Genomic DNA, 26699 nt, shown 5'->3' on the forward strand with positions numbered 1-26699 from the left:
CCAATAAAGGGACGAAACGTCCAACTCAATTAAATTAAGTTCTACTTCTTTTCATGTCCAAGTTCCCTATGAAACTTTATCATCAAAAATAATCAGAATGTTATGACCGAAAAAAATGTTTGCCGTATAAAATGTAGTATATGTTTTTATATATAAAATATATTTTGTTTACTTTCCATGGGCTTTTAAGCTATCTCTTTTATACTTTGCTTCCCATTTGTTGAGGAAGTAAGGCTTTCACCGATACAATTTACGAATGAATCGAAAAACAAAAGCGCCTTTGTAACCCTAATAACGTGTTCCGAGTACGACCTTTTATTCCTTCATCTACGAGGCTCTATTTTGTGAGATCCTAAAAGGTTTTGATTGATATTATCAGGATATACCAAAATGTACGATGTGATTAGGATACATTGAACGTATATGAAATTAATCTTTTATATCTTTAGGATGATAGAGTTTGTAAAAAACATGCAAAGTTTACGCCAATTATTTGAATTCTACTTGCTTTGGACTCACGTAGTTAACGATGTAGGAAGATATGCGAGTAGAGTAATTGCAGTATGTAAAACGGCTGGATCGTTACGATGAAACCGCATTCGAAATATAAATACGGCTGGCTCAACATGTAAGATACCATTAAACTAAACGCGTATAGTAATATTAGAAGGAAGCGTTATCTTTGTTATTGCTAATAATCAATTTTGTTGGACGAACGGCTGTTTTATTCAATTAGTCGTCATTTTCTTATGGCTAATCATAGTGAAGTCCTATGCTGTATCCCATAATTAAACAAAATTAATTGAGTATTTAATGTTGATTTAATTAAGTAATTCGTTCACAATCAAATTAACTAGTCGATTTGGATTTACATCATTCAGCGAGATATTGTTGAATAATTTGATTTGAAAATTGGAAAATTCCGAAAAAACAAATATGCCGATAAGATAAACATTCGTCTACATTAATATTTAATATTTCAGCACTTTTCTTCCACAAATTTAAAATATTCCTCGTTAAGAGGCTTTCTACTTTTTTTTTTTTTTTTTTTAATGAAATTATCGTATTAAATAACAGAGTTGATATCAAATTCGGATGTAGATTGCATAAAATATGAGGTCATAAGAACATTTCTTAAAATGCAGGCATACATCTCTCAAGATTTATTAGATTAGTTTTTTTTTGAAATCAGAGAACAGCGACGCGTTGGTTTGATTCGCCACAGTCTACTCTTCGTTGTTGATTTTGAGATGATGCAAGAACAGTCTACCTGTTGCGTTACTACAACGGTAGTGTAATACTTTCGGTTTGGCATGATACAATGTATTCTTGTTAATATTTAAATAAATATTTGTTTTTCCGAAATATCTATTAGCAAATTTGAAATACAAACAATCTACAAACCATTATTGTATTATGAAGGTAATTTTTTATGTAATGTTACAGGCTTGCAAAATTGCAAATTTTTGTTAATATCATCAAAAATGACAGTTACCGATAATGTTCAAGATAAACGTAACGCTAATCTTTACGTTTTAAGTAATAACTCTCTTGAACAAGAATATGGTCGAACTAAACAAAAACTAACAAACACGAATGAATCATTGGAGGCTGCAAATGTTCAGGGAAATTCGGATGAATTCGTTGAGCCTTGTCCTGAGACGAAACTCATATCATCGGAAGAGGAACCAGAATTAATTATATCTAACGATTCTAAATCAAATAGATTAAAGAAGATCGAAAGCGAGGAATCACTTGCAAAAACAAATTGGCAAGAAGATGTGGAAGCTAATAATACTGATATTAATATTCCACCTGATGGTGGTTTAAGAGCTTGGATGATCATGTTGGCTAGTTTCTTTATCAATGGTATTTTATTTAGCGTTATCAACACCTACTCTTTAATTTACCTCGAACTACAAAGGAAATTGATGGAAGCTGGAGAAACGGAAGTATCTTCTAAAGCATGTAAGAGATCATTATCTAATTTATATTATTTTATTATAATTACTTTCCAAATTTACGACTCATCTTTCAAAATCTTTCTCTCTCTTCTTTGCATATATTCCATTTAATCGTTATATTAAGACCTAATAAAAGCACAACGGTTCAATGATCGACACTATCAAATCATTTTTAACATTTTGTTGTTCCTCCTCTGATAGCAAATGTGTGCGTACTCGTATAATAATAATAAGATATAATTTTCTTCGACGATAAATTACTCGCTTTTCATCTCCAACAAATTTTTATTTTCTTTTTCTTTGCGTCAAATGTAATATTATCAGTAAGCACATCGTACGTCGTTAAAGATAATTATTTTTTTTTAATTATTATGCAGGATTTTAATGAGCTCGAAAAACAAACTTATAACGGCATTTGCTATTTTTTTCTAAATAATATATATTAGTAGCATAATGATTTGCAAATGAATATTGATAAAATATGCCATAAATAATAATTAAATATCTTTTTTTTTTGTGTGAGAGAGGAATTAAACTTTTTTCTAAACATTTACTTAAAGAACATATCAATTAAATCATTGATGAGATCAATCTCCTTTTACAGTTGATGTCCCAAATAACATGCATCTAAATTAACAGTCAATTATAGCTTGATTAATCATAGTAATCATAGTTAAGGGATTGCAATTCAATGGTAGCTTCTCCGTATCTCATAACTGATATGACCTGAATCTTTATGAAAACTTTAAAACCAACCGTCCTAAGACGATTAGTTGATTAGAAATAGTTTTAAATTTTGTTTGATAACAATCGGAATGGAAACAAAACGATATTCTTGTAGACTGATTTATGTATGCGTGTATCTATCTATCTATGTATATATGTACGTACGTACGTATAAGGTGTGAAAGTATCTATATATTTTGCTCGGTCCAGATATTGCAGTCCTGTAAGTTGAATAGAGATCCGCGAATTGAATAAGAAAAGGATAGAGCTCGTTTCGACCAATCAGAACATAATATTGACACGCTCCTACAGTGTGCATCTGAACGCTTTAGGTTTGCTTCATTCACTTGGTAGATTTGTTTCGTCATTATAAAAATTAACGTTGCAAAATGATCTTAAAATATTTTATAAATACGTTTCTTTTTTTTCTTTTTCTTATATTAAACAGCTTTGGTTGGATCATTGACCATCGGTACGACATTTTTCCTATCGCCGGTCGCTGGTATCCTCACCGATAAAATTGGTATTCAGATGACTACCTTTTTAGGAGGTGCAATTGCATCAAGTGGTATGCTTCTTTCTTCGATGCTCTCTGATAAGGTACCTTTTTCCGTTAAAATAATTTGCAATGAATTTAAATTAGATTGAACTTAAATTCGATTTAGAAAATTCTATAATTTTTTGCTTCAGGTAGAATTATTGTATCTGACTTATGGTGTTATGTATGGGCTCGGTGCAAGTCTTGCTTACACACCGAGCTTAGTTATTTTAGGACATTATTTTAAAAAATATCTGGGATTAGTAAATGGCATAGTTACGGCTGGTAGTTCTTTATTTACAACACTTGTACCATATCTGATGGAAACCCTTTTACGACATTTCGGATTAGAAGGAACGTTTCGAAGTTTAGCAGCGTTAACTTCAATTGTCATGGTTTGCGCGCTACTTTTCAAACCGATACCACGTGAGTAAAGAGTTACGCTAAAGTTTGAAAAATTTGTTCAAATGAAAAAAAAACTAATATAACATTTTTTTTTACAGTTAAGAAATCTCCGCAATATCGAACAACGCAAACTACGAAGTTTCAAGACCGTTTGAAGGAAGTTATTAATTTATCTATATGGAAAAGAAAACGATACGTTGTCTGGGCCATTTCTATTCCGCTTGCTTTATTTGGGTATTGCTCAATTATTTATAATGCTGAATAATACTCAATAATCATTTAAGTAACATTTCATATTTTTTAACATCATTTTTTACATTTTAGATATTTTGTACCATACGTACATATCGGAAAATTTGTAGCTACCACATTTAAAGGCTCTGATGGAAAATTGCCAGTTATGTGTATTGGTATTACTTCTGGAATAGGTCGATTAATATTCGGATATATTGCCGATTTGCCTAAAGTAAATAGAATATTATTACAACAGGTAATATTTTTCTATCATTACACTATAAATGATATGTGCATTAATAAGAAACAGAAATAATAAACAAAAATTCATATTTTTTTAGGTATCATTTCTAAGCATCGGTATGCTCACGATGTTACTTACCGTAACACCATCTTTTAAAATTTTACTAATCATTTCTTTGAGTATGGGATTATTTGATGGATGTTTCATATCATTATTAGGTCCAATTGCTTTCGACATTTGTGGTCGTGAGGGTGCAACTCAAGCAATTGGATTTTTATTAGGAATGTGTTCTATACCTTTGACGGTAGGACCACCAATCGCTGGTCTTTTATACGATCATACCGGTAAATTAATGGACTTATTATCCTTTATGTTTAAAACAATATTTCATTATTATTTCATTTATATTCTATGTATATTTGCTCATTTTAACGTGTTTCATTTTATCATATAGGTTCCTATGATTTGCCTTTCTTATTGGCTGGAGTACCGCCAATAATTGGGGCATTATCTATGTTTTTAATAAAATGTGTTAAGGAAACAGATAGTGAAAATGATGCTGATTCAATTACCGAAGATCCAACGGCAAAATCAACATGCCAAAATGGTCGGTAAAACAAGTATTCATGTATTATCAAATCAACGGTATTCGGCGTGACAAGTAATAAGGCATTTTATGAATATATTATTCTGTGCAAAAATCTAGCGTTTTTCTGTTCCTTTTATCGAAACTCTAGTTTAGCAAAAATAGTTGGTAATAATTATTAAAAGCTGACATATGTAAAAAAAAAAAGTAATTTAACACGAATGTTTTCAATAGAAAGCATAGGAACAACATCAATTAATCGTTAATTCGTACAATTTCAAGGTGTAGCGAAAATATTTAATGAAATAGTTCGATTTCAAATGAAAATAACAAATAATCTTTCTGTCAATTATCCAGAATATTGTCAGCTTAAAAACCATGTATCTTGACAGTAGACTGTGATAGATAATATATCATCAATATTTCTGGATTAATCATCCACATAAATCATAATAATATATGCGTACAAAATGCTGCCTTTCGATTATATTTATTTATTGTATTGTGTCAGATTATTTGTTTATTTGTTAATTTAATGACTTAATTAATAAGTAGTAGTTATCGTAGTTTATTTATAAATAGAAATCCGCGTGCGCAATATCTAGTTGGTCTTAACTCAAGGATTTAAGCATAGCATTCTGCTATGTTTAAGAAAAAATATCATACAATTTAAAGGCACTTAGTTTTATTTAATATGTATATTTAAGGCTAGCATTATTTTAATCGAAATAATAATATGAAGTTAATTAATGCGTATTTAAAAACTAAATGCATGAATGTTTTATAAAAATATACTTCTTCTTCTATTTGCCATTGTTTTGACAAATATCTTGTTTTTGAAAAATATAAATATATATTATATATTTATTTTATTTTCATTTTCTTCTATGACATTGAACCAAAAGTGTATGCATTTATATATTCCAATAGGTTTTTATTATCAATAGGAATGGCAAAGGCTAACCTACTATCATCGTCTTTTGTAACAACTACTCGACGTGATTATGGACTACATAAAGATAAAACAAGAATAAAGAAGTATCTATACATACAGACTGAATATGGATCTAAAGGAATGTTGACTATTAAATCTAATAAAAATGGCAGCAGTGGTGATTATTGGCAAAACTCAAGATGTTCAGAAAAAACACCTTTATTATTCGACAAAAATCAAATTCTATTGTCAAGAACATCATTTTTACAACGTAAAGAACAATCATCGATGCTTCTTACATTGTAATAGCAAAGTAATAATGAATTATTATATCAATTACATAAAAAATGTCACATAGATATTTTACTTTTATTTTTATACTGTTGTTTGATACATTTTTTATATATTGATCACAAATATAACTGATAATTGATTTTATGTATTAATTATAGACGTCATACTGAGAAAAACAACAAAATCCATTGTATGTAAGAATAATAATCTACTTCAATATTTAACTTAAATTGACACTAATTAGTAAACAAAATGTTACTATTAATCTTTAACTTAAATTATTTTATGCTATTTCAGTTATAATTTTGATGATGTAAAACAATGATGGCAATAAGCTTTAACTTTCTAATTGAAATACAGTTATATTTTTATAGAAATATTTTATATAATGTTATACGATGTTTAATATGATGATGATGATGATGATGATAATAGAATGTACGTACAACAGTGTATGTACTACACATTATTTTTGTTATCATTTAAATGATTGTTTACTTAATGTTGCATTTCTGGATATAATAATATATTGTACAATAAAAATATGTTATAATGTCATAGTTAATTTTTTACAAATAAAAAATGTATTCGAAGTAGCAACATTGAGTAAGCAACTTTAATGTATTATTCTCGTAATGATTCATGTCAAATATAAAAAAAAAATATTCGTTAATTTATGTATGATGCAGTTCAATTGAATTTACGAATAAAAAATTCGCTGCTTAATGAAAATAAAACATATTAATGTTGTTTCATGATATTTCTTCTTTGCTTTTGAACATATATTGTATTTATAGTTAAAAGAGTTAAAGAATGATTTAATAATATTGCTAATATTTCAGTAGAAGAATATATATGTTTATATAATTCCCATTATCTCTGTCACAGATGAATCGAATGACCTAAAGAACATAATTAATAAATATATGTATATATATTACAGTAAAAAATTAAAAATTTAATGTTATGATTATATTCTATATAAGTCAATGTATTTAATAAAGACAATAAAATATGATGAATCTTACTTTGATTTAATCGAGCTACCTGGTACATAAAATGGATTACAAACCGCATTGGAATAGGCAGTATGCAATTTTTTAAATATCTGTAAGGCAATTAATAAATGATTTTACATTTAATGCATAATAATACTATATTACAAAATAATGTAATTTTATTACCGTCTTTACTTCATTATCTCGGAATGATATATTAGATGATTGTAATACTATTACAAATTTAATTTTTGTATTCGTTGCATAACCGTAGCTAAAATAAAACTTCTTGTTACTAATGATTTATTTAATTCTATATGTAAGAATGAAATTAAATACATACATTTTAAACTCCTCTGTTGTAAGTAATAAACCTAAATACAAATCACGAATATCAACAGCTGTTTTGTTTCCTATATTCAATTTCTCTTCTATAATATCAATAGATGTATGCACTTTGTAATGAAATTGCAAGGCAAGAGCCTCATCTGCACATTTGATATATTTGGGAGAATTCTATAAAAATATAAATACAAAATTAAATATTACGAAAATTTTCACAGAAAAATCAGACTATATAGAATAGAAAAATCTTCATGACAAAATAAATAATTTATCAACTCACATTTTCACATAAAAAAAATTATATTTTATAAAGACACTATTTTTTTTATAACCTATAAATTCAAAATAAACAAATACTTGCATCTTTTCCAATAACAGCCACACATACAGCCATGATAACGAATATAAATATATATTATAATATGCAAAGTACTCTCAATTTTATCTAAATAATGTAGAAAATAATATCGAATTTTTTATACGAAACTATAAAAATTGAATGTTTCGAGGTTTTCACAAACGTGGGATGCGCTTTCTATTCCTTGACTAAAATATATAACATAAACTAATATTCATATACGTATACTTTATAAAAAAAAACATTTATATCTTCTTTGACAGCATAATCAAACTACTGCTACTCAATCTTTAGTTCTTATCTGTAATTAAACCGACGCTTATGGCGAAAATAAAATTACTGAATATATAAACAATTTTACATAATAATCTTTTTTTAAATATAGACTTAGAGATACTTTATTATATATTATTTAAAATTTTACTGTATACTATTATACATTTTATATAATATAGTATTAAAAATAATATTTATAATATAATTTTATATCATATACAAGTAAAATGAAGTTATAATAATAAAATTACCTATCATGTTTATTTACATTACATTGTAAAATAGTATTAAATAACATATATATTATACATATATACATATATATATATATACACATAATATAACTAATAATGAATATAGAAGAATATATAATATAGTATACAATGATATTTATAATAGTTTTAATTTAGGTTAGGGTTGATTATAATATCTATTTTTTAATGCTCTATACTTGCGTAGCATATACAAAGCTTCCAATTCTTTAATAACAAAATTACAATGTGCTATCATTTTATCTATTTGCTCAGGATTACGTTCTTCTTTATTCTTATTAAAAGCTCTTCTCAATCTCACTCTGAAATATTCATAACCTTTTGGATAATCACGTCCCATATACAAAAGCTACAATAAAAAGGAAAATAAATAATAAATAATTATAAAGATATACATATTTATAAAAATTTTAAGAATAATTCAAAAAATAATCTTACCGTTTTATACATTTGTATTACTTTACTTCTTTGAGACATAATAAGTATAACACTTACACTGTTGTAACTTACAAGTTGCGTCTTACTAATTTATTATCCAATTTCTCAAATATATCAATTAATCGTATTATTCGAACTTTGTAATGAATAATAGCTTAGTAAAAAACTTTGTTAAAAAAAATTATTTGACTGATCAATGTGTCATGAAAAAAAATAATTTATCACAGTTATCTTTCTTATCGACTTAACATTGATATTTTCTCTATCGATAAGTATGGACTTAACGAAAATTATTTCACATTTACTGACAATATAGATACCACGTATATAAATGAATTTCTTTTAACAGATTTTAATTTTCGCTTATTATTGTATAAATCGTTTAATAATTCGTGAATAAGATGAGTGTGCCAATAGAAGAGAATAATATTCAGCAAATGCTTAATAAACTGTCAGAAAATGAGGTTAAAACATTGTTTTATTATAATAAAATAATATATTTAATATTAATTAACAATTTGAAAAATTTATTTCAGATAATTGTGAAAGAAAAGTTAGACAACTTATTGTCTAGACATTGTTATATAGAATCTAAATTACAAAATATAAATAAAGTATTACCTAAGGTTGTTTTTATTCGTGGTGAGGCAGAGAAATTTCGAAATATGATTGTACATACAAACGAATTAGCTGAAAATGTAAGCTCTAAAGTACGACAATTAGATTTAGCGAGAGTAAGTAAAAAGAATTAACTGATGCTATGATTAAAATTGTAAAGAAATATGTAACAGTAAAATATTTTCTTTATAGAGCAGAGTATGCGAATGTCAAAGAAGAGTTAATGATATACTAGATCTACAATTATGTAGCGAAGGTGTTGCAACAGCTTTACAAAATGAAGATTACGAGCAAGGTGCTGCACATGTTCATCGGTATCTGTCAATGGATCAACAATTGCTTGAAAGAACAGCCGAAGATGTATCAGGAGATCCTAGTACTATTAGTAGCTCTCTTTTTACGTTGCAACAAGCAGCTGTACAACTGAGAACAGTAGTTACGCACAAGTTTGATGAAGCAGTGAAATCTGAAGATCTAGCATCTGTTGAAAGATTTTTTAAAATATTTCCATTATTGGGAATGCATTTAGAAGGTTTGAAAAAATTTTGTAGTTATTTGTGTACAAAGGTAATTATTTTGTCGTTTGTGACTATATAAATAAATACATTTATTATATTCGTAAAAATTTTTTTTATTTTCTAGCTTCATGACACAGCACAAAAAAATTTAAAGGCTGCCTTGGAGATAAAAAATAATGATAAACGAGCGTCAGTTATATTTGCGGATACTATGACATTATTATTTGAAGGAATAGCTCGAATTGTCGAGGTACATCAACCTATAATAGAAACATATTATGGACCTGGAAGACTTCTAATGACTGTATCCATATTACAAAAAGAATGTGATAGGTAAAATGAAAGTTAACTTTGAAAATCTATATATATATAACGGATATCTTTGTTTTGACCAAACAAATTAATATGTATATATTATTATATAGGCAAGTTAAAAAAATTGTTGCAGAATTTATGAAACACAGAAGTATATCTAAGAAAGTACAAATGATAAATGAATATGTCAGAAAGCCAAATTCAGAAAGAATTGATCCTAAAGAGCTCGATCTCTTATTAGGTGAAATCACTATAATGCACTCAAGGGCAGAATTATATATTCGTTTCTTAAGAAGAAGAGTTAAGGTGAGTGTTTTGTATTCATACCAATAAAATCGTAAGTATTTAATTATTTTTTATTTTTAGAATGACATAGAAATTAGTACTACAAATGCTACACAATGTACGGATCAATTAAATGAATTTGAAAGGAACATCTGCAATTCCGAATTAGCTCATAATATGCAAGAACTTATAGGTGCTTATCTTGCTTTAGAAAGATATTTCTTGGAAGAAAATGTCAATAAAGCTGTTGGTATGGACACGTTAGAGCAAGATCAACAAATATCTAGTATGGTGGACGATGTTTTTTTTATAGTACAAAAATGTATAAGGTACTATTTAAATTTATAATTTAACAATTATTGACGAGTAAATAAACTATAACATAAATTTGTATTATGTATTTAGACGTTCTATATCAAGTTGGAGTATAGATGGTGTTTGTGCTGTTATTAATATAGCTTGTGATATATTAGAAGGAGAATTTGCCAACAGATTAAGGAATAGATTACGCCAAGGATATTCAGCAGGATACTTAGATTTAACGCAAGCGTATAGTGCTCTGCAAACAAGTATACAACATGGACGTTTACAAACGTCAGACACTGAACTTGCTCGTCTTATGTTCTTGGTAATATAAGCGATACTTCAATTATTATATATAGTTACATATTAGTAACAATGTCTAAATTAACATTAATTTGTACTCATTACTTTAGGCATATTTAAACAATACAGATGTTAGTATTGAATACGTTGAAACGTTATGCAAAACTCTGAGTGCAGAAATAGATACAACATTTCCTAATATGGCTGAAAAAGATATAGGAAAAATAGATAGTTGTCTTTCCGGTTTAAAAGGAGTAACTTCTATTTTAAGAGCTGTTACTGATTATGGGTTAGAGCAATTGCGTGTAAGTGCCGTAAAACCTAGAGTAACACCCTGGGTAGATGCATTTTTGTCCATAGATCATCATATTAACGAGGTTGGTATGAAATACAAAATTATATTAAATCAGTCTTTATTTACACATGATATCAAAATATTAATAAAATGACTTAATATTAGATAGAATAATTATCTATATTTTTAGGATGAATTATTAAGATACGAAACGGATGAACCTTTTGTACAAATTTTAGTCACTAATTTAGAAGGTTTACTTCAAGGTTTTAAGAGCAATTTAACAACATCAAATTATGATGCTCTTATTGGTATTTTAACTAAAGAAGTTACAGCGCGTTTAGAAAAAGTTATTTTGAAATCGACTTTTAACAGAGTATGCGTTCGTTTAATATAATATAATAATTATCCACGTGTACATATATTTACATATTCACATTTATTAACAGATCTTACTTTTCCAGGCTGGCGGACTTATTTTAGATAAAGAAATTAGATCATTAGCCAGTTATTTAGCAGCAGCAACATCATGGTCTGTGCGTGATAAATTTGCACGTTTAACTCAAATAGCCACTATATTGAGTATAGAAAAAGTAGAGGAATTGGCTGATTATTGTGGAGCAGATGCAATAGCATGGAGATTAACTCCTGCTGAAGTTAGACAAATTGCATCTCTTAGAATAGATATTAAGCCTGAAGATATTAAAAGATTTAAAGTTTAGATATTACAATATTTTTATTTTTAAAATAGTGTTTCTTCCATTCTCTATGAATAAAAGAAAATTTCATTGCTACATCAATTTTAAATTATATATTATTCTATCAATGTTTAATTTTTATAGAATTTTTCTTTATTTAATTTTAGTATTAAAAAAATACTCTTTATATGGTAATAATAAAATACCATTTATACATACATATCTTAATACGTTAAGTGTCATGTCAGTCATCAGTGACTGACATTGAACTTTTCGTTCAGATCAGGTCTATCACTGGTGACTAACAGTGTAAATTACGACATAAAACTAAAAAAATTATATTTTTTTAATTACATTGTTTTAAGTAATTACTTAAAAGTTACTAAAAATTAATTTCATTTTTATTTATTACAGGATCGTATCATTAATGTACTTAAATATTTCTTATCAAACTGGTGTTTTTTTAATGGATTTTATTGAAACACGGTAAACATAAAAACGGTTGTCCTTTGCAGGTATTACAAAATGTGGTAACTTGTTTAGTAGATTTTCTGGCCATTTCTCTACCAAATAGTGCCGCACTTTCTTCATAGCATAATTTACAATATTTTCGCATTTTAGAGACTTTTCCAGGTTTTTTTTCAAGTTTGTGTTGTTGTTTTTTAAAAGTAGTTACAATACTGTTAGATGGAATATCTTCGTCCCAGCAATTTGTGAGATATACAGCTAATTTCGTCCGAAATTCATTGATACTGATATTCTTCTTTGTGATATTTTTGTATAAAATGTAACCATTCAGAATTGCAGTATTTAATAAAAGCTCAAAGGCTAGCTTTTTATACCATTTCATAGATCTGCGTAGTGGATTATTATAGGCATTCATTTGGTCAGATAAGTTGACAGCTGCCTTTCCTCTGTTATAGGCTACTACAATTTGTGGTTTCAACTTGTCTTCTGATCGACTTTTAACATTCACCATTTCTGATGAATGCTTTGTTGACAGAAGTAAGATATCCCGCTTATCTTTCCATTTTAAAATGGTTATTCCTTTTTTATTCTCCTTTGCAATAATTTCTCCCTGTTTTAACTTTTTCAATATTACTTGCTGTGGAAGATTCCATTGACTTGAATGTAATGTTCCCACTAAATGAATATTTTTATCAATTAATTTGTTCGCCAATTCTATACTCGTATACCAGTTACTGGTATACAGCGTATGTCCTTTATCGAATATATCTCTACAAAGAGACATTACGATTTTAGTGGGCATAGTGTTTTCCTTTTTTAGAGTTTTCCCTATGTATACATGAAGGGCATACGTATAACCAGATCCGCAACATAACTTAAATATTTTAATTCCATATTTGTAGCGGTTTTGTTTCAAATATTGTCTAAATATAATACAGCCATGAAACGGAATCAATGATTCATTAATACATATGTCCTCTGTTGGATTGTAATATTTTTTAAAATTTATTTCTAAAGTGTCTATAAGTGGTTGTATTTTGTACAAACGATTGGAACCGTTACTCTTTCTGTTGTCTGCAAAATGTATCATTCTCAACAATAGTTCAAATCTGTTTCTGGACATGATTTTTTTCGGAAATGTTTGCATATATGCAGGATCATGGGACCAATATAAATGTAATGATGGTAATTTAACTAACCCCATCCATAGAATTAGCCCAAAAAATCTTTTTATTTCATTTTTGTTTGTCACTGTCCACTTGCTCAAACGTTGCGAGTATCTATCTTCTAATTGCTGTGATGCATATAAATTCGTTTGTTCGGCGATTTCCTCGAACGATTGATTCGGCACAAATAGTTCATAGCAAGTTTCTATTGCTACATCTGATCTTATATTCAAATTTTCAATTATAAACCCAGAAGGACTGGTAAAAGGCATAAGCTTTGGTTGATCACCTCTCGGATCATGCCATTTTTCGGCATTCTCCTCCTCTTCCTCTGATGACGAAAAAACAATCACTTTGCGCCATTTTTTAGAAAAAATAATTTCACTACTATCGCTTTCATACTCTTCGACTGACATTTTCACATTTAAGGCTAAAGAAAGATTTTTTTTTGCACTGGACTAAGAATCACAGATAACACAATATAAACATAAGACATTTCTAAAATTTTTGTATTGTTTTATCGTAACTTAAAAAGATCCCCGACCGCAAGTCTATTTCGATGAAAGCAAACGATAAGCAAGACAAAACAAACTTGGCACTTAACATGTTGAATGAATATCCATAAGCATTTTGTTCTAAACGCAAATATTTTCTATTACAATAAGAAACAATGGCTATATTACAATATCAGCGCACTTCTAAGTAACGCAAATGGCCTGATGGGGATTTTCTTATAAATTCGCATGACACTCAACGTATTAATATAAACAAGATACAATTCAAATTATTTACAAAAGATATAAAATATTTTTTATTATCAGATTAGTCCTACAATCTAAATTTAAAGAAATACTAACTATGGTAAGATCAATTTTTTGTCTAATACAATGTTATTGCGATTTTATTATATCAAAGTTTTGAAAATTACTATTTAAAAATCATGTTGTTTAAATATAGCTCTTTTAGTTTATATAATATAGAACAAATATTAAAAATATCTATATATACATAGATTTAGTATGTAAGTCGTATTTAATGTAACAAAAGAAAGTCACAAAATCTGTAAGATTTTTACATTTTCAATTTTTCTTCTTGAGCTACAAGCTGATTTTTTATTTTTTGTAATAGTTCTTTCTTGACAGAATCAGGTACAAGTGTTCGTGCTTTACTTGTTACCATAGAAAGTAGCGTATCATAAGTTATATCGTGACCATGTTCTTTTATTATTTCTTTGCAGATTAATTTAACCTGATCTCTCCATCCACATTCCACCAATCGTCGTCTTAAAAGTTCTTTCAATCTAAAATTAGGTGCATCAACTTTAATTTACTTTCACTAAATTTCAATATATTTTTTAATAATATTTCTTAACTTTTTTATTGTTTTACATCAAAGATATTTAATAAATATCAGTTGTTTATAAACAAACTTCCATATTTAACTATTCGTAAAAATATTTAATTGAATTCTACTTGCCCATCGCGATCGCCAACCATAACTAGTCTTTGATGTGTAGCCGTCTTCATTAATAATTGAAATAAATTATTTCTTTAAAAATATTTGTATATATAAAATGATTAATAAATTAATTTGAACGTTAACCTTTCCTGGAACGGAAATCTAACTTAACCAAATCTGATTAAACTGGACTAAGAATAACGTGATTTAGTTCTTATTTAAGGCGCAACGTGGCGCTAGTAATACAATTAAATATAAAATTAAAATTGCAATTATACGCGCGCGAATGACGATTTAAATTAATGAATTATTTAATTAAATTATACATAAAAATGAAATAGTATATGAAATTCGATATTTTAAATGATTTTTTCCCTTTTTTTTTTTTAATTTATTTTTTTGCTTTTTCAGACCTTTGATGCAGCTTTTCCAATTCTTCAATTAACTTAATTCTCTTCATTGTATCTTTTTCAATTCTATTGAATAATTCAGATTCGCGAGGAACAACAAGTTTAAAATTTTGACGATCCAAACGTAGAAGTTCACACACTTCTAAAGCTAAAACTGATTCATATCTTCGTTTTTGAGAATTAAGTAAAACTTCGGCACCAAAATGATCACCACTTTCAAGATGGCAAATCTGAATAAATGAATACAATCTATTTTATTAATACATATACAATAATATAATATTATACGATCTATTTGTAATTAAATCAATTGTTATTACTCACTTCTTTACCCCAAAAAGTAATTAGTGCAACTGTTCCACTAGCTATGAAGTACATACAATCACCTTCTTTATGATATTTATAAATTACATCGGTTTCCATGTAAATAACTGGTTTTAAAACCACTGTAAAAAAAAAATTAAAATATTACTTTAAAAAAATAATTTTTACCTACAATTTTATTGAAATAAAATTTTAATTTTTGTTATTTAATCTAAATGTTACCAATTAAATTTCCAAGCACATTTGGTGGTAAATTTTGAAGTATTTTTGCAGTTTCTAATAAACCATGACTACTATGTATCATAATTTCTTGATTAAGATGATCTAAAAAATATATATTGATGCAAATTTTCTTTAACAATTAAAATTTGAAAATCATATAGTTCTTGTATTTTTTTAAACTGACTAGAAAGAGTATTTGATATAGCTTGCTCTTTAAAAAAATGCCCTTGAAATCTGTATTCGTAATAAGCAAGAAGTTTATCTTGAAGATGTTTCGGAAGTTTTTTTTCTTTAACATAATTTGTTACACCGTGTATAATTTCATGGTATTTTAGCTCTGATTCAGCCAACGATTCAAATAATTGCAAGATAAGCACTATTGTTTATAATACATTGAAATATTAATTTTAATAAAAAATATATTACATTAAAAAAGAATTATTATACTTTCCAATCGTGCAAATCATGTAGCCTTTTCCAAAGGTAAGTAATATACAGTGAGTAATTTTATCTAAAGTTCCAAATGATTGGAATTCAATAAAATTAAATCCAATTAAATTACTTAAACCAATATGCAAAGATTGTAAATAAATAATCCAATCAGATTGTTTATATAATCCTGTGTGTATTAAATATGTTCCGGAGTTCTACAAATCATTAATATATTATAAATATAATAATTGTAATAATCGTTGAATCTTCATACCTCCATACTATCTCCGATTATATGCATTACAATATATGGAAATAGATAAGACAAACAGCTGCTCCAATGAAAAATTAATAAAGTCAGGATAATAAGCCAAGTAATTATTTTTTTGGCATGAGAACATCCAAAAGTCTGTTAAACGAATATATTATTCTTTTTAGCTTATTTAAATAATACATTAGAAAATATTGTTATCTTATAGAAACTTACAATATTAAGTTGTCTAAGATAATGATACAGTGTACCTAATCTTATAATCTTTAATATAGGCAAGATCTCGAGTAAAAGAAATATGGAATTTGAATTAGGTCCAGGTGGCAATATGCGTTGTTTATAAAACCAAGTATAAGGAATAGAGGAAACAAGGTCTATGAAAAAATATCTTTTTACATAATTCCTTGAAGATAAATAATATTATTAAATATATCTAATTTTCTGTCATCGAGATTTTCTTCAAAAAATCTTTATAAATTTACCGTGCTATTAAAACAGGATTCAGAAATATTTCATTACCGTCGGTTGATACATATCCAGTTATAAAATTAAGGATTATATCAATTATACAAACTACATATGCTGGATAAACAATTATCCACGATTCAGTATCTGTGTTTTTAGCTATTCTATGAAATGTCATGATATATGGTACCATGATGAAAATATACAAATATGTAATTATCATCAATAGATCCCAGAAAAATCTGAAAGATTACATGTTTTATAATGTAATTATTATACACATCTTTTTAACGATACCTTAAAGTGCTGTATGGATGTATTATCCACCAAAGCAATGAACGACCATGTCTTCTTTTCTCAAAAGCTATAGCAGCACGACTGCGCAGAGAAAAACTTGTAAGTGGATGTTTCGCCGAGACTAAGATTAATTTTGTATAACTACGTTTCCAACGAGTAAAAATATTTGCATTAGGTGGTAACTTTGGCAAATTGCTATCAGAGATTTTTGGCAATTCGCAAATATGTACGTTTAATTGTCTCTTAAACATTCCTAAATATGTAGATCCGCACATTAGTCTTTATTTGTAAAATGTTTATATTACGCGAGTAAATTAAAACAATAGAACGTTCATTCTTACTTTTACTGTTCTCATTACAGTTACATACAGCAAGTGAGTAAGTAGAAAGTACACAAATAGGTGTTATAATTAAATTAAAAAATAATCATATAAACTAAGATATGTGAAGATTATTATGTTTTTATATATATATATAAAGAATATGATACTTTAGAGTCTTTTGAAGATTCTAAAAGTAATACTGTATTAATATTTAAAACTATAATATATTAGAATAATCTCTATGTGTCAAATTTTGTTAATTAATTAAATATTTTGGTTTAGTATATATATATATTTTTTTGAAATATTAGGTAAACAATGAAAAATAAAATAATCAACGAATGACTGTTTAAAATGTTATAACAAAAAGTATAGTCCAAATTAACCATTGTTTTTCTCTTACTTAATAGCGGTTTATATTGAGTAATATTAAAAAATATCTATTAATATTACTTAGTTAGATAAGTTACGCATTTTCATTTGTAGTTCAAATCGCCTATTTGTTCTTACACCTTTCAATAACACTCTATTTTCTTCTCGTTTTTCTTGTCTACAAACATATGTATATATATATATATATATATATATATTTATTGCACATAATAAAAAGATGACGATAATTTAAATATTTTTACTTACTGCCGATTTGGCGGTTTTTTTGTTAAAACAATGTTGGTGGCTTCAGGTTTCCTTATCTTAAAACCAAATTTATTGTAACTGTCATTTTTTGTTTTAGTTGGCAAAGGTTTTACATTTTTTGGTGTATTTAATTTTGAAACATTGAGTAATTCTGTGAACAATAAATGCATAATTAATTCACATAAACTTTAATATGTATTATATAATATTTTAAATGACTTTATTATATGATCATTACTTAATGCTTTATGTTGCTTTCTCAGGCGAAGTCTATTATCTACAAGAGATTCCATTTTAGAGAACAATTTTGTGTGTATTTCATGAAAATTTGGAATTTTTGTGGCACTATGTAGTTTGATATCTGCAATTAAATATAATTTATATCATTACATATGGACATATACACACGCACATACACATATAAATATTCAAATTTATTGTATTTAAATTGAATTGTTTTTTAAATGATATTTCACCTTTTTTCACTTCACTTCCAATAAATTTTGTTTTTTTTAATGTAGATGAGGGTGTCTTTTCTATTTGTCTAGTATTGTTAAGAAGAGATCTTTTAATTTCAGAATTCTGTGTATTCTTATTTGTTGAACTATTGGATACAGATCTTGTTTTGAATAATGAAATAGGACAATTAAGCTCAGCATTTATATTATTTAATGTTGTTATCCGCGATCTACTAATATAAGATTCTGAAGCAGCAAAATGAACTTTACATGTTCTTTTTGTATCTCTTTCATTATTAGAGTTCTTTTCTGCTGCTTTACGTTTTCTGCATTGTACTTGTAAGCACGGAGTTTTTGGCTCAAGAAGCTCATATGTCTGATCTGCTATATTAGTTTTCTTTTCATTAACATTAATAGTGTTATTTTGACTGCTATTATAAAATTTATTTGTCTTATTAGTCAAATTGAAACCAATAGACATTCTATGTATTCTTTTTTCAATTACAGGACTACTTGATGCTTTTGGTGATAAATGAAGTAACATATTATCACTTACTCTTAGATGCGATTTACTTTTTATTTTTGGGCTTGATGTTAAATTTAAAGTATTTATATTATTTAATTCTTCTTTTTTTGTTGGACATAATGAAAATAAAGTTTTTAAAGAATTTGAAATATTAAACAATTGTTTTTCTATTTGTTTGACGTTAAACGTGCTATTCATTAGGTGTTGATTATTTATGGACTTAGATGATCGAATGAAGTTTTCCAATAATGGGATTCTTTCAAGTATTATCACTGGCTTTTTTGATATTATTTCTTTATATAAAGCAGATAGATTATTTGAATTTGTCGAAGTTATATCTAAGTTATCTGCTTTTCTCGACAATGATTTGTTAACTACATAATTTTTCTTGGAACGATTAGAGATTTTTGTTGATATATCCTTTTTCGGGGATTTTTTTGTGTTTAATATCGTAAAGCTCGTATTTTTTTTACTAGATAATCTCATTTTTGATGATTTACTTTTAGACTTTTTTGGAGATCTTAATACAATTTTTGGAGATTTAGATAACCTTAATATCTTTTTGGAAGATGAACGAATTTCCTTTTGATTTATCTTTAATTTGTTTAATTTTACTTTAATATTACTCATTGAATCATTACTTAATGTACTTTCATTCATTCTTTTTCTGCTTTTTGAAGATTTTTCAGATTTATTAAATATAGTAGGAGAATGAACAGAAAGCATTAATTTTCTAGGTGTTTTTGATGTTGTAAGAGAGACTCTAGAATGCGTCTTAGGAGAATTTAAATGTAAAGGTGATTTTTTTGGCGTCTTGGTAGTCCTCTGAGGTGTTAAAGTTATTGAAATAGGACTACTTTTAGGAGTAACAATTTTATTTAGCGATAAGTCTTGAATGCTTTTCTGTTCATTATTCATACCCAAATTGAAAGATGGATCATTAAATAGTTCACACGTTACGTTCTCAATATCACTTACAGAATCATTATGTACAATAGATTTATTTGCCTTTGGCTTAAGATTTTTAATCATACTAAACCTGTTGGAAGTATAACTTTTCTTTGATTTTTCTAAGCTTGTGTTTTTTTCTGAAAATGATTTATTTAAAGAATTTATCGTTCTCGGTTGTTTCATTCTTTGGAGTGAAACATTGATTTCACTTTTTTTCTTATATTCAATATTTTTCTCAAAATCTTGCGAAGAGTTAGAATTCTTATTTCTCAAATTAAGTGTTCTAGCTCTTTTTCTTGTGGTAACACCGGGTGTATCCATTGTACGACCTGCAATTGAAAAAGATGTATGAAATATCAAGCAGCGTTATTATTATTAGAATTTATATATAACAATAAACGTATAATTAGAAATAGTATAATATTGTAAAAAGATTAAATTATTCAAAGAAATAAAAATACAATTTCAAAGATATATCTTAATATAAAAGGCAATTTCTTGATATACTGTTAATTATAAGTTTATCTTCCTCAAAATAACCGCCATTTTGGTATTACAGCCAAGCCGACGCAAACAATATAGGACACATGTTATACGATTGTCTTTATGACATTGAATTACTGTAAATATTAGTGTTTATATCTTACGTTTCCTTAATCTCGGAGACATAATGTTGCTAATAGTAACCCTTGTTAGATTCACTATTTAATCACAATTGGAATACGTAGTTAAATTCGTATAAATTGAATTGTATCGTATAATAACTTCCATAGATTATAAACTGAATAGTATCAAAAAGTATAGAGATTCTATGATATTTTACCTACAGAAAAAATTACAGATGGCGTTAATATCTATATAAAGCATCATCTAAAAACCAAAAATAATATTAAAAACTAAGCCTTAATGATTTTATCCAATATCTTAGGAGAATAAAAATTGGCTAATTGATGCTAAATAAATTGTCACAAGAATTAGCGTTAAATTTGAGTAGTTCATTTTTTACTAGTAAGATGGCACTTTTTCAATACACTAAGGCCACCTATGATTTTAGTACAATATAATTGAAACTTTAGCTTTCTTGCTCGAGTTTGACCCCCCTGAAAGAATATGAAAAGATGGCGACATATTTAAAACGAACGTCAAAATTATTTGATATTTCATTGTTGCGATCTTCCGCAGATGTGAATATAAGAGATTTAATGTGTCCCGTGTGCCGCGGTTTATTAATTGAGCCAGTGACACTTCCTTGTACACATAACCTCTGTTTACGGTGCTTGAAAGGAACCTTTGAACATAACAGCCTGAGTTGTCCTCTTTGCAGAGTTCGTGTAGGTTCTTGGCTTCGTACAGCTACCAAGTCTGAAACATTGGTCAACAATGCACTTTGGGATCTCATCAGGACTAAATTTCCCAAAGAGGTTGAAAATAAATATAATGGGGATGACGGAGAAAGTGAATTAGACGTTGGTGGGTGACACAACGTAACAATAAACAAACATAACATAACCCTAATTTCATTAAAGTGCACACACACGCGCTCAAATACACACACATAACGCACAAATCACACACATACACGCACAAATACACACACACACATTATTCCCATATGCGTATGTATTGTACTTATTATCAATAATGCTTAAACACATTAAAATCACTATATAGTACGTGTTTCTTATTTAGATTTAAAGAAATTTAGTTAAGAGAGAAATTAATTTATTTATTTCATAGGATTATCAGCAAGGAGTAAGATACTTAGTGCTGCTGGAGAAATTCGAAGAGAATATGAAGCACAACTTCAAATGGCTGAAGAAGAAATGCGACGTCGAAGAGAGAATGAAGACATTGCTAGCGAGGCATTGATAAGAAAAATTCAAGTCGAAGAACAGGAGCAACAATTTGCACAAATAGCGCAAGATCAATTACTAGCTCAGAATTTAGCAAAGAAGCAACTAGTAGATAAACAGAAAGAGGTGAAGTTATATCAAAATGAATGTGTAACTTCATCGGTGTCAAATTGTCCTCTTGATACATCCAAGTTTGATATTAAGTCAATGCCATTGCTTAATACCGAAATTTTTAAATTTGATGGACAAAGTTTGGAAACAAGAAAAATGAATATTCCAGAGTTAAAAAATGATTCCGAGTTGAGACGGTCCAATGTTGCTTTAATATCTAAAATGCGTGCAGAAAGATATTCATCCAATATAAAACCAAATACATCAAATGCATATAAAGACTCTACTGCTAAATTTTGTTGTCAAAAATCTATGCCTATTTATAACACTATTGCAAGAACTCTAAAACATCAAGTGGTAACTAAATTTACTCAGCCTGGAACTTCAAATTATTCTTTGGAGCCAGGGTGTTCTACTTCCAAAATTTATGGTATGCAGAGCAAAGAAGAATTACGTGTACCCAGTGACGTTTTAAATAGTAAAAAAAAAAGTTTAGGCGTAGAAGTTTGTGTCACTTCGGGAAATGGCGATGAAAGAATTGGCAGTGCAGAAAGTGCAGGTAGTCATGATAGTATCAATCAAGAAATTCATCACTTTAAACCTATTAAGGCAATGCCACGAACACCTTTCAAAATGTCCATAGGTATAATGCTTTTCATAGTATTCTATCTGTTTGTTATATAATATATATTATGCAATTATGCAATTTTGTTAATATGTTGTTCTTATAATGAAATATATAGATGGAAAACAAATTGAACCAAGATTGGTTAGAGTGATACCTGTTTTAAAAAGAATATCTAATGCTTTACCAAAGGCTCCATCTCCAACTCATTTAAAGAGAATTATTGGATGTTCATGGAGTGCTTTTAAAGGTGTGTATTCAAAAAGAACATGATTAAAAAATAATAAAAATAATAAAAAAATATTAATTATTTAATAATATTAATATAATGTATAATATATTATAGGTAAAATCAGGCAAGATATGAAAATAAAAGAGATTGTGTGTAATTCAAAAGAGAAAATAAATGAAGCTGAACAACATCCATCAACTTCTCTTACCCATCAATTCAATAATAAATCATTTAAGTCTCAGATACATGATGCTATACGCAGACTTGAATTGGTTCCTGATTTATCATTTGATAGTAATAAGAATTATGCCAAGAGTATAAATAAAACAATTAATGGTACTAAAGTAAGTAAAAAGCAAATCTTAGATGAGCATGTAACTTCAGGAAAGGTCCAAAAAACATGGAAATCGCAAATAAAGAATGGCATGGTGGGAAAAAGTAAGAGACAGAAAAATATGTTGTTAAAAAGAAAAGATATCGAGTTAACATTAGATAAAGAAGAGGTAAATGATATTGTAACGAGTTTTGATTCTTCATTGAATAATCCTAAGGAACGTTTAGAATGTAACGAACAGGAAGAAGGTAGTAGGGATAATCTAGCTGTAGAAAATATTGCGGAAAGAATTAAAAAGAGGAAAGTAAATGTCAAAAGAAAAAATTCACAAGTTGAACAAGACAAAATATTGGAAGTAGATAGCGAAGATGAAAGGAAATCTACAACTAAAAGAAGTATAAGGAAAAGAGCTTTATCTAGAAAAAGTAATAATGAAACATCAACGAGTGAACAATCTGCAGTTACTGTACAAAAAAGGATAAAGTTGAATTGTTCACACAAGCCTACATTAAGAATCAAAAGTGAAAATATAAAAGATGATGTAGATAGTCTCAATAAACAATGCAACACTACTACTCATGGATTAAGAAAGTCAAATAGAAATATCAAAACAGTAGTCAATAATTCTTTCCCAAAATATGATCAAGAGGTTTTAAGTAAAGAAAATCCTAACAACAATAAACATAATTATGATCGATTAAACCCATGTCTTGCATCAGAAGAAACAATATCAGATTATAATGCCCATAATGCTAAAATAGTCAATGAGAATGTTTTATCAAACGAAGAAGTAATTAAAGAACAAGAAAGAATAGAAAGATTAGTTCTCCAAGAAAAAGCAGATTTTGAATTTGCTAAAAGATTACAAACTAAGTTTAACGAAATGGAACGAATAGCTGGACGTACACGGCGGTCTAGAAAAGCGATTGAAAGTGAAGATATTTCTTTAGATTTATATAAAATAGAAGTAGGAAGAACTGTGCATAAAGTAACCAGTACACATACTGCCAAACGATCAACTCTTAATCAAACTGTAAGCAGTGAAACTAAACAACGTGGTAGGCCTCGAAAGAGTGTTAAATAAATACTGAAAGTTGTTGCTGCATTTCAACTAAGAACCCTCCAAGACGGATGTTCCTATAAAATATAAAATACAATTTTAATTTCATTTTCTATATTATATATATATCTATATATATTTTAAGTATTTTGAAGAAAAATACTTGCACGATATAATATACGTACCTGGATATATTATGACAATTGTAAATGAAGGATCAGAGAACTTAAACGAAATTTTAAGAGAATAAATATAGTCATTGACACTCACATACATATATATATATATATATATATATATATATCATTGAAAATTGACAAACTTGAATTTGATCAAAAGTTTGTTTACATGATTTTTGGATTAATAATTATTTCAAGATCTTATCACTTATAAGTAACTATGATAATATAAAATTATTCTCAAAAATCAAAATAAGAAATGGCAGTAGGTGTTTCAATGTGTAGAACTTAAAGCAATATGAAAGCGCTCCCATACAACAAAATAGAGATACTAAAATTCTTTACGGGAAAAGAAAATATATTTCTTCATTAACTCTCATTATTTTTTCATGTATTCATCTTTGCTACGAGTATCGATTCTTTTTCGGCATTCTAAAAGTGCCAAATACGTAATGGATGTAAATGCAGCTGACAATGTTGACGATAAATCGTCTAAATAAAAGGAAAAAGACGATAGCGATCGTTCAAGAAAAGAAAAAAAAAAGGAATCTTAAGAAGGTCACAAATATTTGCTAATTGCATATCTTTTGATAATATTTTCCTTTTTTTCCCCATACGATATATAATATTTCTCTTAATTTTTCCTAAATAGTTAACGATTTATATAAATCTATTTCAATGACTTATAGAATATACATTAACCAGTATTTCAATATTATAACTGATTACCTGCCTTTATATTTTCTGAATAACGAATATATCGTAATATTTATTAAAATCTTAAGGAAACTACATGCTTCCAGAAGTTAGAAGTACAGCTCGTTTGACTGTTAAATACACCAACTACCTTTTTCAATGCAGCATCATTACAAGCTCACATGCCATTGTACATACGAATTTTACTACGTACTATGTATATATTAATTGGCAGCATAATTTCAATACAATAAGAAAAGGAAAAAAAAAAGAAAAGAAAAGAAAGAAAAAAGAAAAAATATAGGTATTAATGAAATAATATTACATAGGTAAAATATGTGTTTAGATTATATTTATACTGCAAATGCCTACTGTCAGCTCTAACGGCCTTAATCATGATACTGCTATTATAAAATAAATATATTAATATTAATATTATATATGCTGAAAAAGAAAAAAAAAGAAAAAGAATAAAGGAAAAGAAATCATAGTAAATATGAAAGTTACTAAAGAGACGAAATATTTTGCTCTATATGACAAATTCTAAATGTTTCTAAATGAAATTAACTAAACGGTTACATTAGAAAAGAACAAGTGACAGTTCCTTTGATAGGATTTCATTATTAGTGATCCTTATCTTTTTATAGGTCATTTATTATACAGATCATGTTATATTGTGCGTTAAGAATTGGCAATTAGCTTTCATTTGTTGTGATAGTTACAGTATTTTTCACCGAAATCATTTTGCTTTTATTATTTGATAAGATTAATACAATAATTCATGAAGTCTTCATTAATATTATCGATGATAAAGAACAATATAATATTAGCATCATAATATTTTATGATATTTTTCCAATAATTAGTACTCTTACATTAGGTTTTAAAACATATACACATATACATAAATAAGTTCAGTTGCAAGTATAATCATGTTCTAATTCTAAGCTAATATAATCGAATTTATTTATGTTATGATCTTGTATTTGAACGGCAATATTTTTTTTTCTTCTATGTCAGAACATTCTATAATTATTTTAATTTTGTATAAAATACTAATGCTCATAGTATTTTATATGTATGTTAAATTTCTTGAATATACATACGTTTATATGTATATTCAATGTATATAATATATGGACAATTATCAGATAATTCTATGACATAACAATCATTTGTTTTTTTTTTACGTTAATTATATAACTTAAAAAAGAAAAATTTTATATTTTAAAATGTTCTTTGTTTTTTCTTT

At 27.4% G+C, this 26699-nt stretch overlaps 9 protein-coding genes across 17 annotated transcripts in view; 3 read left to right on the forward strand and 6 right to left on the reverse strand.

Annotated features, from left to right (window-relative positions):
• The window catches only part of LOC106793729 (monocarboxylate transporter 10), an 11774-nt gene extending 5123 nt beyond the window's left edge, over positions 1-6651 (forward strand). For 6 of the 8 annotated variants that reach the window (XM_014760892.1, XM_014760895.1, XM_014760896.1 and 3 more), the window contains 8 exons: positions 1447-1968; positions 3139-3290; positions 3381-3654; positions 3732-3867; positions 3958-4123; positions 4209-4455; positions 4566-4718; positions 5645-6651. In XM_014760892.1, the coding sequence (XP_014616378.1) occupies positions 1485-1968; positions 3139-3290; positions 3381-3654; positions 3732-3867; positions 3958-4123; positions 4209-4455; positions 4566-4718; positions 5645-5937 (1905 nt within the window). In that variant the 5' untranslated portion in view covers positions 1447-1484 and the 3' untranslated portion in view covers positions 5938-6651. Of the gene's footprint in view, positions 1-1422; positions 1969-3138; positions 3291-3380; positions 3655-3731; positions 3868-3957; positions 4124-4208; positions 4456-4565; positions 4719-5627 lie in introns of all 8 variants that reach the window. The other 2 variants (XM_014760899.1, XM_014760900.1) reach the window with 2 other exon arrangements.
• On the reverse strand, positions 5850-7944 carry LOC106793730 (trafficking protein particle complex subunit 2-like protein). Its single transcript, XM_014760901.1, has 5 exons — positions 7630-7944; positions 7267-7439; positions 7110-7197; positions 6954-7033; positions 5850-6827 (listed from the first exon to the last, which is right to left on the reverse strand). Exons 1-5 carry the CDS (start codon positions 7660-7662, stop codon positions 6785-6787), a joined length of 417 nt encoding a protein of 138 aa, XP_014616387.1. The 5' UTR covers positions 7663-7944; the 3' UTR covers positions 5850-6784.
• A 326-nt stretch (positions 7945-8270) lies between these two features.
• On the reverse strand, positions 8271-8840 carry LOC106793690 (LYR motif-containing protein 5). The gene is made up of 2 exons (XM_014760829.1): positions 8613-8840; positions 8271-8523 (listed from the first exon to the last, which is right to left on the reverse strand). Exons 1-2 carry the CDS (start codon positions 8649-8651, stop codon positions 8314-8316), a joined length of 249 nt encoding a protein of 82 aa, XP_014616315.1. The 5' UTR covers positions 8652-8840; the 3' UTR covers positions 8271-8313.
• A 58-nt stretch (positions 8841-8898) lies between these two features.
• LOC106793709 (conserved oligomeric Golgi complex subunit 4) lies at positions 8899-12039 on the forward strand. Its single transcript, XM_014760857.1, has 10 exons — positions 8899-9076; positions 9149-9346; positions 9423-9797; positions 9873-10081; positions 10174-10369; positions 10430-10677; positions 10754-10976; positions 11065-11331; positions 11440-11625; positions 11714-12039. Exons 1-10 carry the CDS (start codon positions 9014-9016, stop codon positions 11969-11971), a joined length of 2223 nt encoding a protein of 740 aa, XP_014616343.1. The 5' UTR covers positions 8899-9013; the 3' UTR covers positions 11972-12039.
• A 371-nt stretch (positions 12040-12410) lies between these two features.
• LOC106793678 (piggyBac transposable element-derived protein 4-like) lies at positions 12411-13997 on the reverse strand. Its single transcript, XM_014760819.1, has one exon. The coding sequence runs from the start codon at positions 13995-13997 to the stop codon at positions 12411-12413; it is 1587 nt and encodes a 528-aa protein (XP_014616305.1).
• A 217-nt stretch (positions 13998-14214) lies between these two features.
• On the reverse strand, positions 14215-15272 carry LOC106793710 (transcription and mRNA export factor ENY2). The gene is made up of 2 exons (XM_014760858.1): positions 15058-15272; positions 14215-14881 (listed from the first exon to the last, which is right to left on the reverse strand). The coding sequence occupies exons 1-2, from the start codon at positions 15105-15107 to the stop codon at positions 14653-14655; spliced, it is 279 nt and encodes a 92-aa protein (XP_014616344.1). The 5' UTR covers positions 15108-15272; the 3' UTR covers positions 14215-14652.
• Positions 15273-15429: 157 nt separating this feature from the next.
• LOC106793680 (potassium channel GORK-like) lies at positions 15430-17109 on the reverse strand (the record flags this gene model as incomplete). Its single annotated transcript, XM_014760820.1, has 7 exons — positions 15430-15679; positions 15774-15895; positions 15996-16097; positions 16180-16371; positions 16456-16642; positions 16702-16836; positions 16915-17109. Coding segments are annotated over 7 exons (1182 nt in total), but the record flags the coding sequence as incomplete, so codon positions are not given.
• Positions 16844-21328, reverse strand: LOC106793712 (uncharacterized protein PF11_0213-like). 2 transcript variants are annotated; one of them, XM_014760860.1, is made up of 6 exons: positions 21005-21328; positions 18899-20686; positions 18661-18783; positions 18423-18573; positions 17461-17541; positions 16844-17405 (listed from the first exon to the last, which is right to left on the reverse strand). In XM_014760860.1, the coding sequence occupies exons 1-6, from the start codon at positions 21024-21026 to the stop codon at positions 17177-17179; spliced, it is 2394 nt and encodes a 797-aa protein (XP_014616346.1). In that variant the 5' UTR covers positions 21027-21328; the 3' UTR covers positions 16844-17176. The 2 variants fall into 2 exon arrangements, with proteins under 2 accessions (XP_014616346.1, XP_014616347.1); XM_014760861.1 differs by lacking the exons at positions 16844-17405; positions 17461-17541 and adding an exon at positions 17791-18333 and having other exon boundaries at positions 21005-21321.
• A 77-nt stretch (positions 21329-21405) lies between these two features.
• Positions 21406-25734, forward strand: LOC106793711. Its single transcript, XM_014760859.1, has 4 exons — positions 21406-21827; positions 22095-22964; positions 23065-23196; positions 23293-25734. Exons 1-4 carry the CDS (start codon positions 21476-21478, stop codon positions 24594-24596), a joined length of 2658 nt encoding a protein of 885 aa, XP_014616345.1. The 5' UTR covers positions 21406-21475; the 3' UTR covers positions 24597-25734.
• Positions 25735-26699: the final 965 nt, after the last annotated feature.

The sequence above is a fragment of the Polistes canadensis genome, unplaced genomic scaffold, assembly GCF_001313835.1.
Source record: "Polistes canadensis isolate GaletaPanama2010 unplaced genomic scaffold, ASM131383v1 scaffold_17, whole genome shotgun sequence".
Lineage (NCBI taxonomy): Eukaryota > Metazoa > Arthropoda > Insecta > Hymenoptera > Vespidae > Polistes > Polistes canadensis.

Coding starts and splice junctions, on each gene's coding strand:
- LOC106793730 (XM_014760901.1), bottom strand. CDS start 7,662: ATGGCTGTATGTGTGGCTGTTATTGGAAAAGAT. Junction 7,440..7,629: donor TGGCTGTTATTGGAAAAGAT/GCAAGTATTTGT, acceptor ATATTTTTATAG/AATTCTCCCAAATATATCAA. Junction 6,828..6,953: donor GGTAGCTCGATTAAATCAAA/GTAAGATTCATC, acceptor TATGTTCTTTAG/GTCATTCGATTCATCTGTGA.
- LOC106793690 (XM_014760829.1), bottom strand. CDS start 8,651: ATGTCTCAAAGAAGTAAAGTAATACAAATGTATAAAACG. Junction 8,524..8,612: donor TAATACAAATGTATAAAACG/GTAAGATTATTT, acceptor TTTTTATTGTAG/CTTTTGTATATGGGACGTGA.
- LOC106793709 (XM_014760857.1), top strand. CDS start 9,014: ATGAGTGTGCCAATAGAAGAGAATAATATTCAGCAAATGCTTAATAAA. Junction 11,332..11,439: donor TAGATCATCATATTAACGAG/GTTGGTATGAAA, acceptor CTATATTTTTAG/GATGAATTATTAAGATACGA. Junction 11,626..11,713: donor TGAAATCGACTTTTAACAGA/GTATGCGTTCGT, acceptor TTACTTTTCCAG/GCTGGCGGACTTATTTTAGA.
- LOC106793678 (XM_014760819.1), bottom strand. CDS start 13,997: ATGTCAGTCGAAGAGTATGAAAGCGATAGTAGTGAAATTATTTTTTCT.
- LOC106793710 (XM_014760858.1), bottom strand. CDS start 15,107: ATGAAGACGGCTACACATCAAAGACTAGTTATGGTTGGCGATCGCGAT. Junction 14,882..15,057: donor ATGGTTGGCGATCGCGATGG/GCAAGTAGAATT, acceptor ACCTAATTTTAG/ATTGAAAGAACTTTTAAGAC.
- LOC106793712 (XM_014760860.1), bottom strand. CDS start 21,026: ATGTCTCCGAGATTAAGGAAAC. Junction 20,687..21,004: donor GTCTCCGAGATTAAGGAAAC/GTAAGATATAAA, acceptor TTTCAATTGCAG/GTCGTACAATGGATACACCC. Junction 18,784..18,898: donor TGGAAGTGAAGTGAAAAAAG/GTGAAATATCAT, acceptor ATTTAATTGCAG/ATATCAAACTACATAGTGCC.
- LOC106793711 (XM_014760859.1), top strand. CDS start 21,476: ATGGCGACATATTTAAAACGAACGTCAAAATTATTTGATATTTCATTG. Junction 21,828..22,094: donor AGAAAGTGAATTAGACGTTG/GTGGGTGACACA, acceptor TTTATTTCATAG/GATTATCAGCAAGGAGTAAG. Junction 23,197..23,292: donor TTCATGGAGTGCTTTTAAAG/GTGTGTATTCAA, acceptor AATATATTATAG/GTAAAATCAGGCAAGATATG.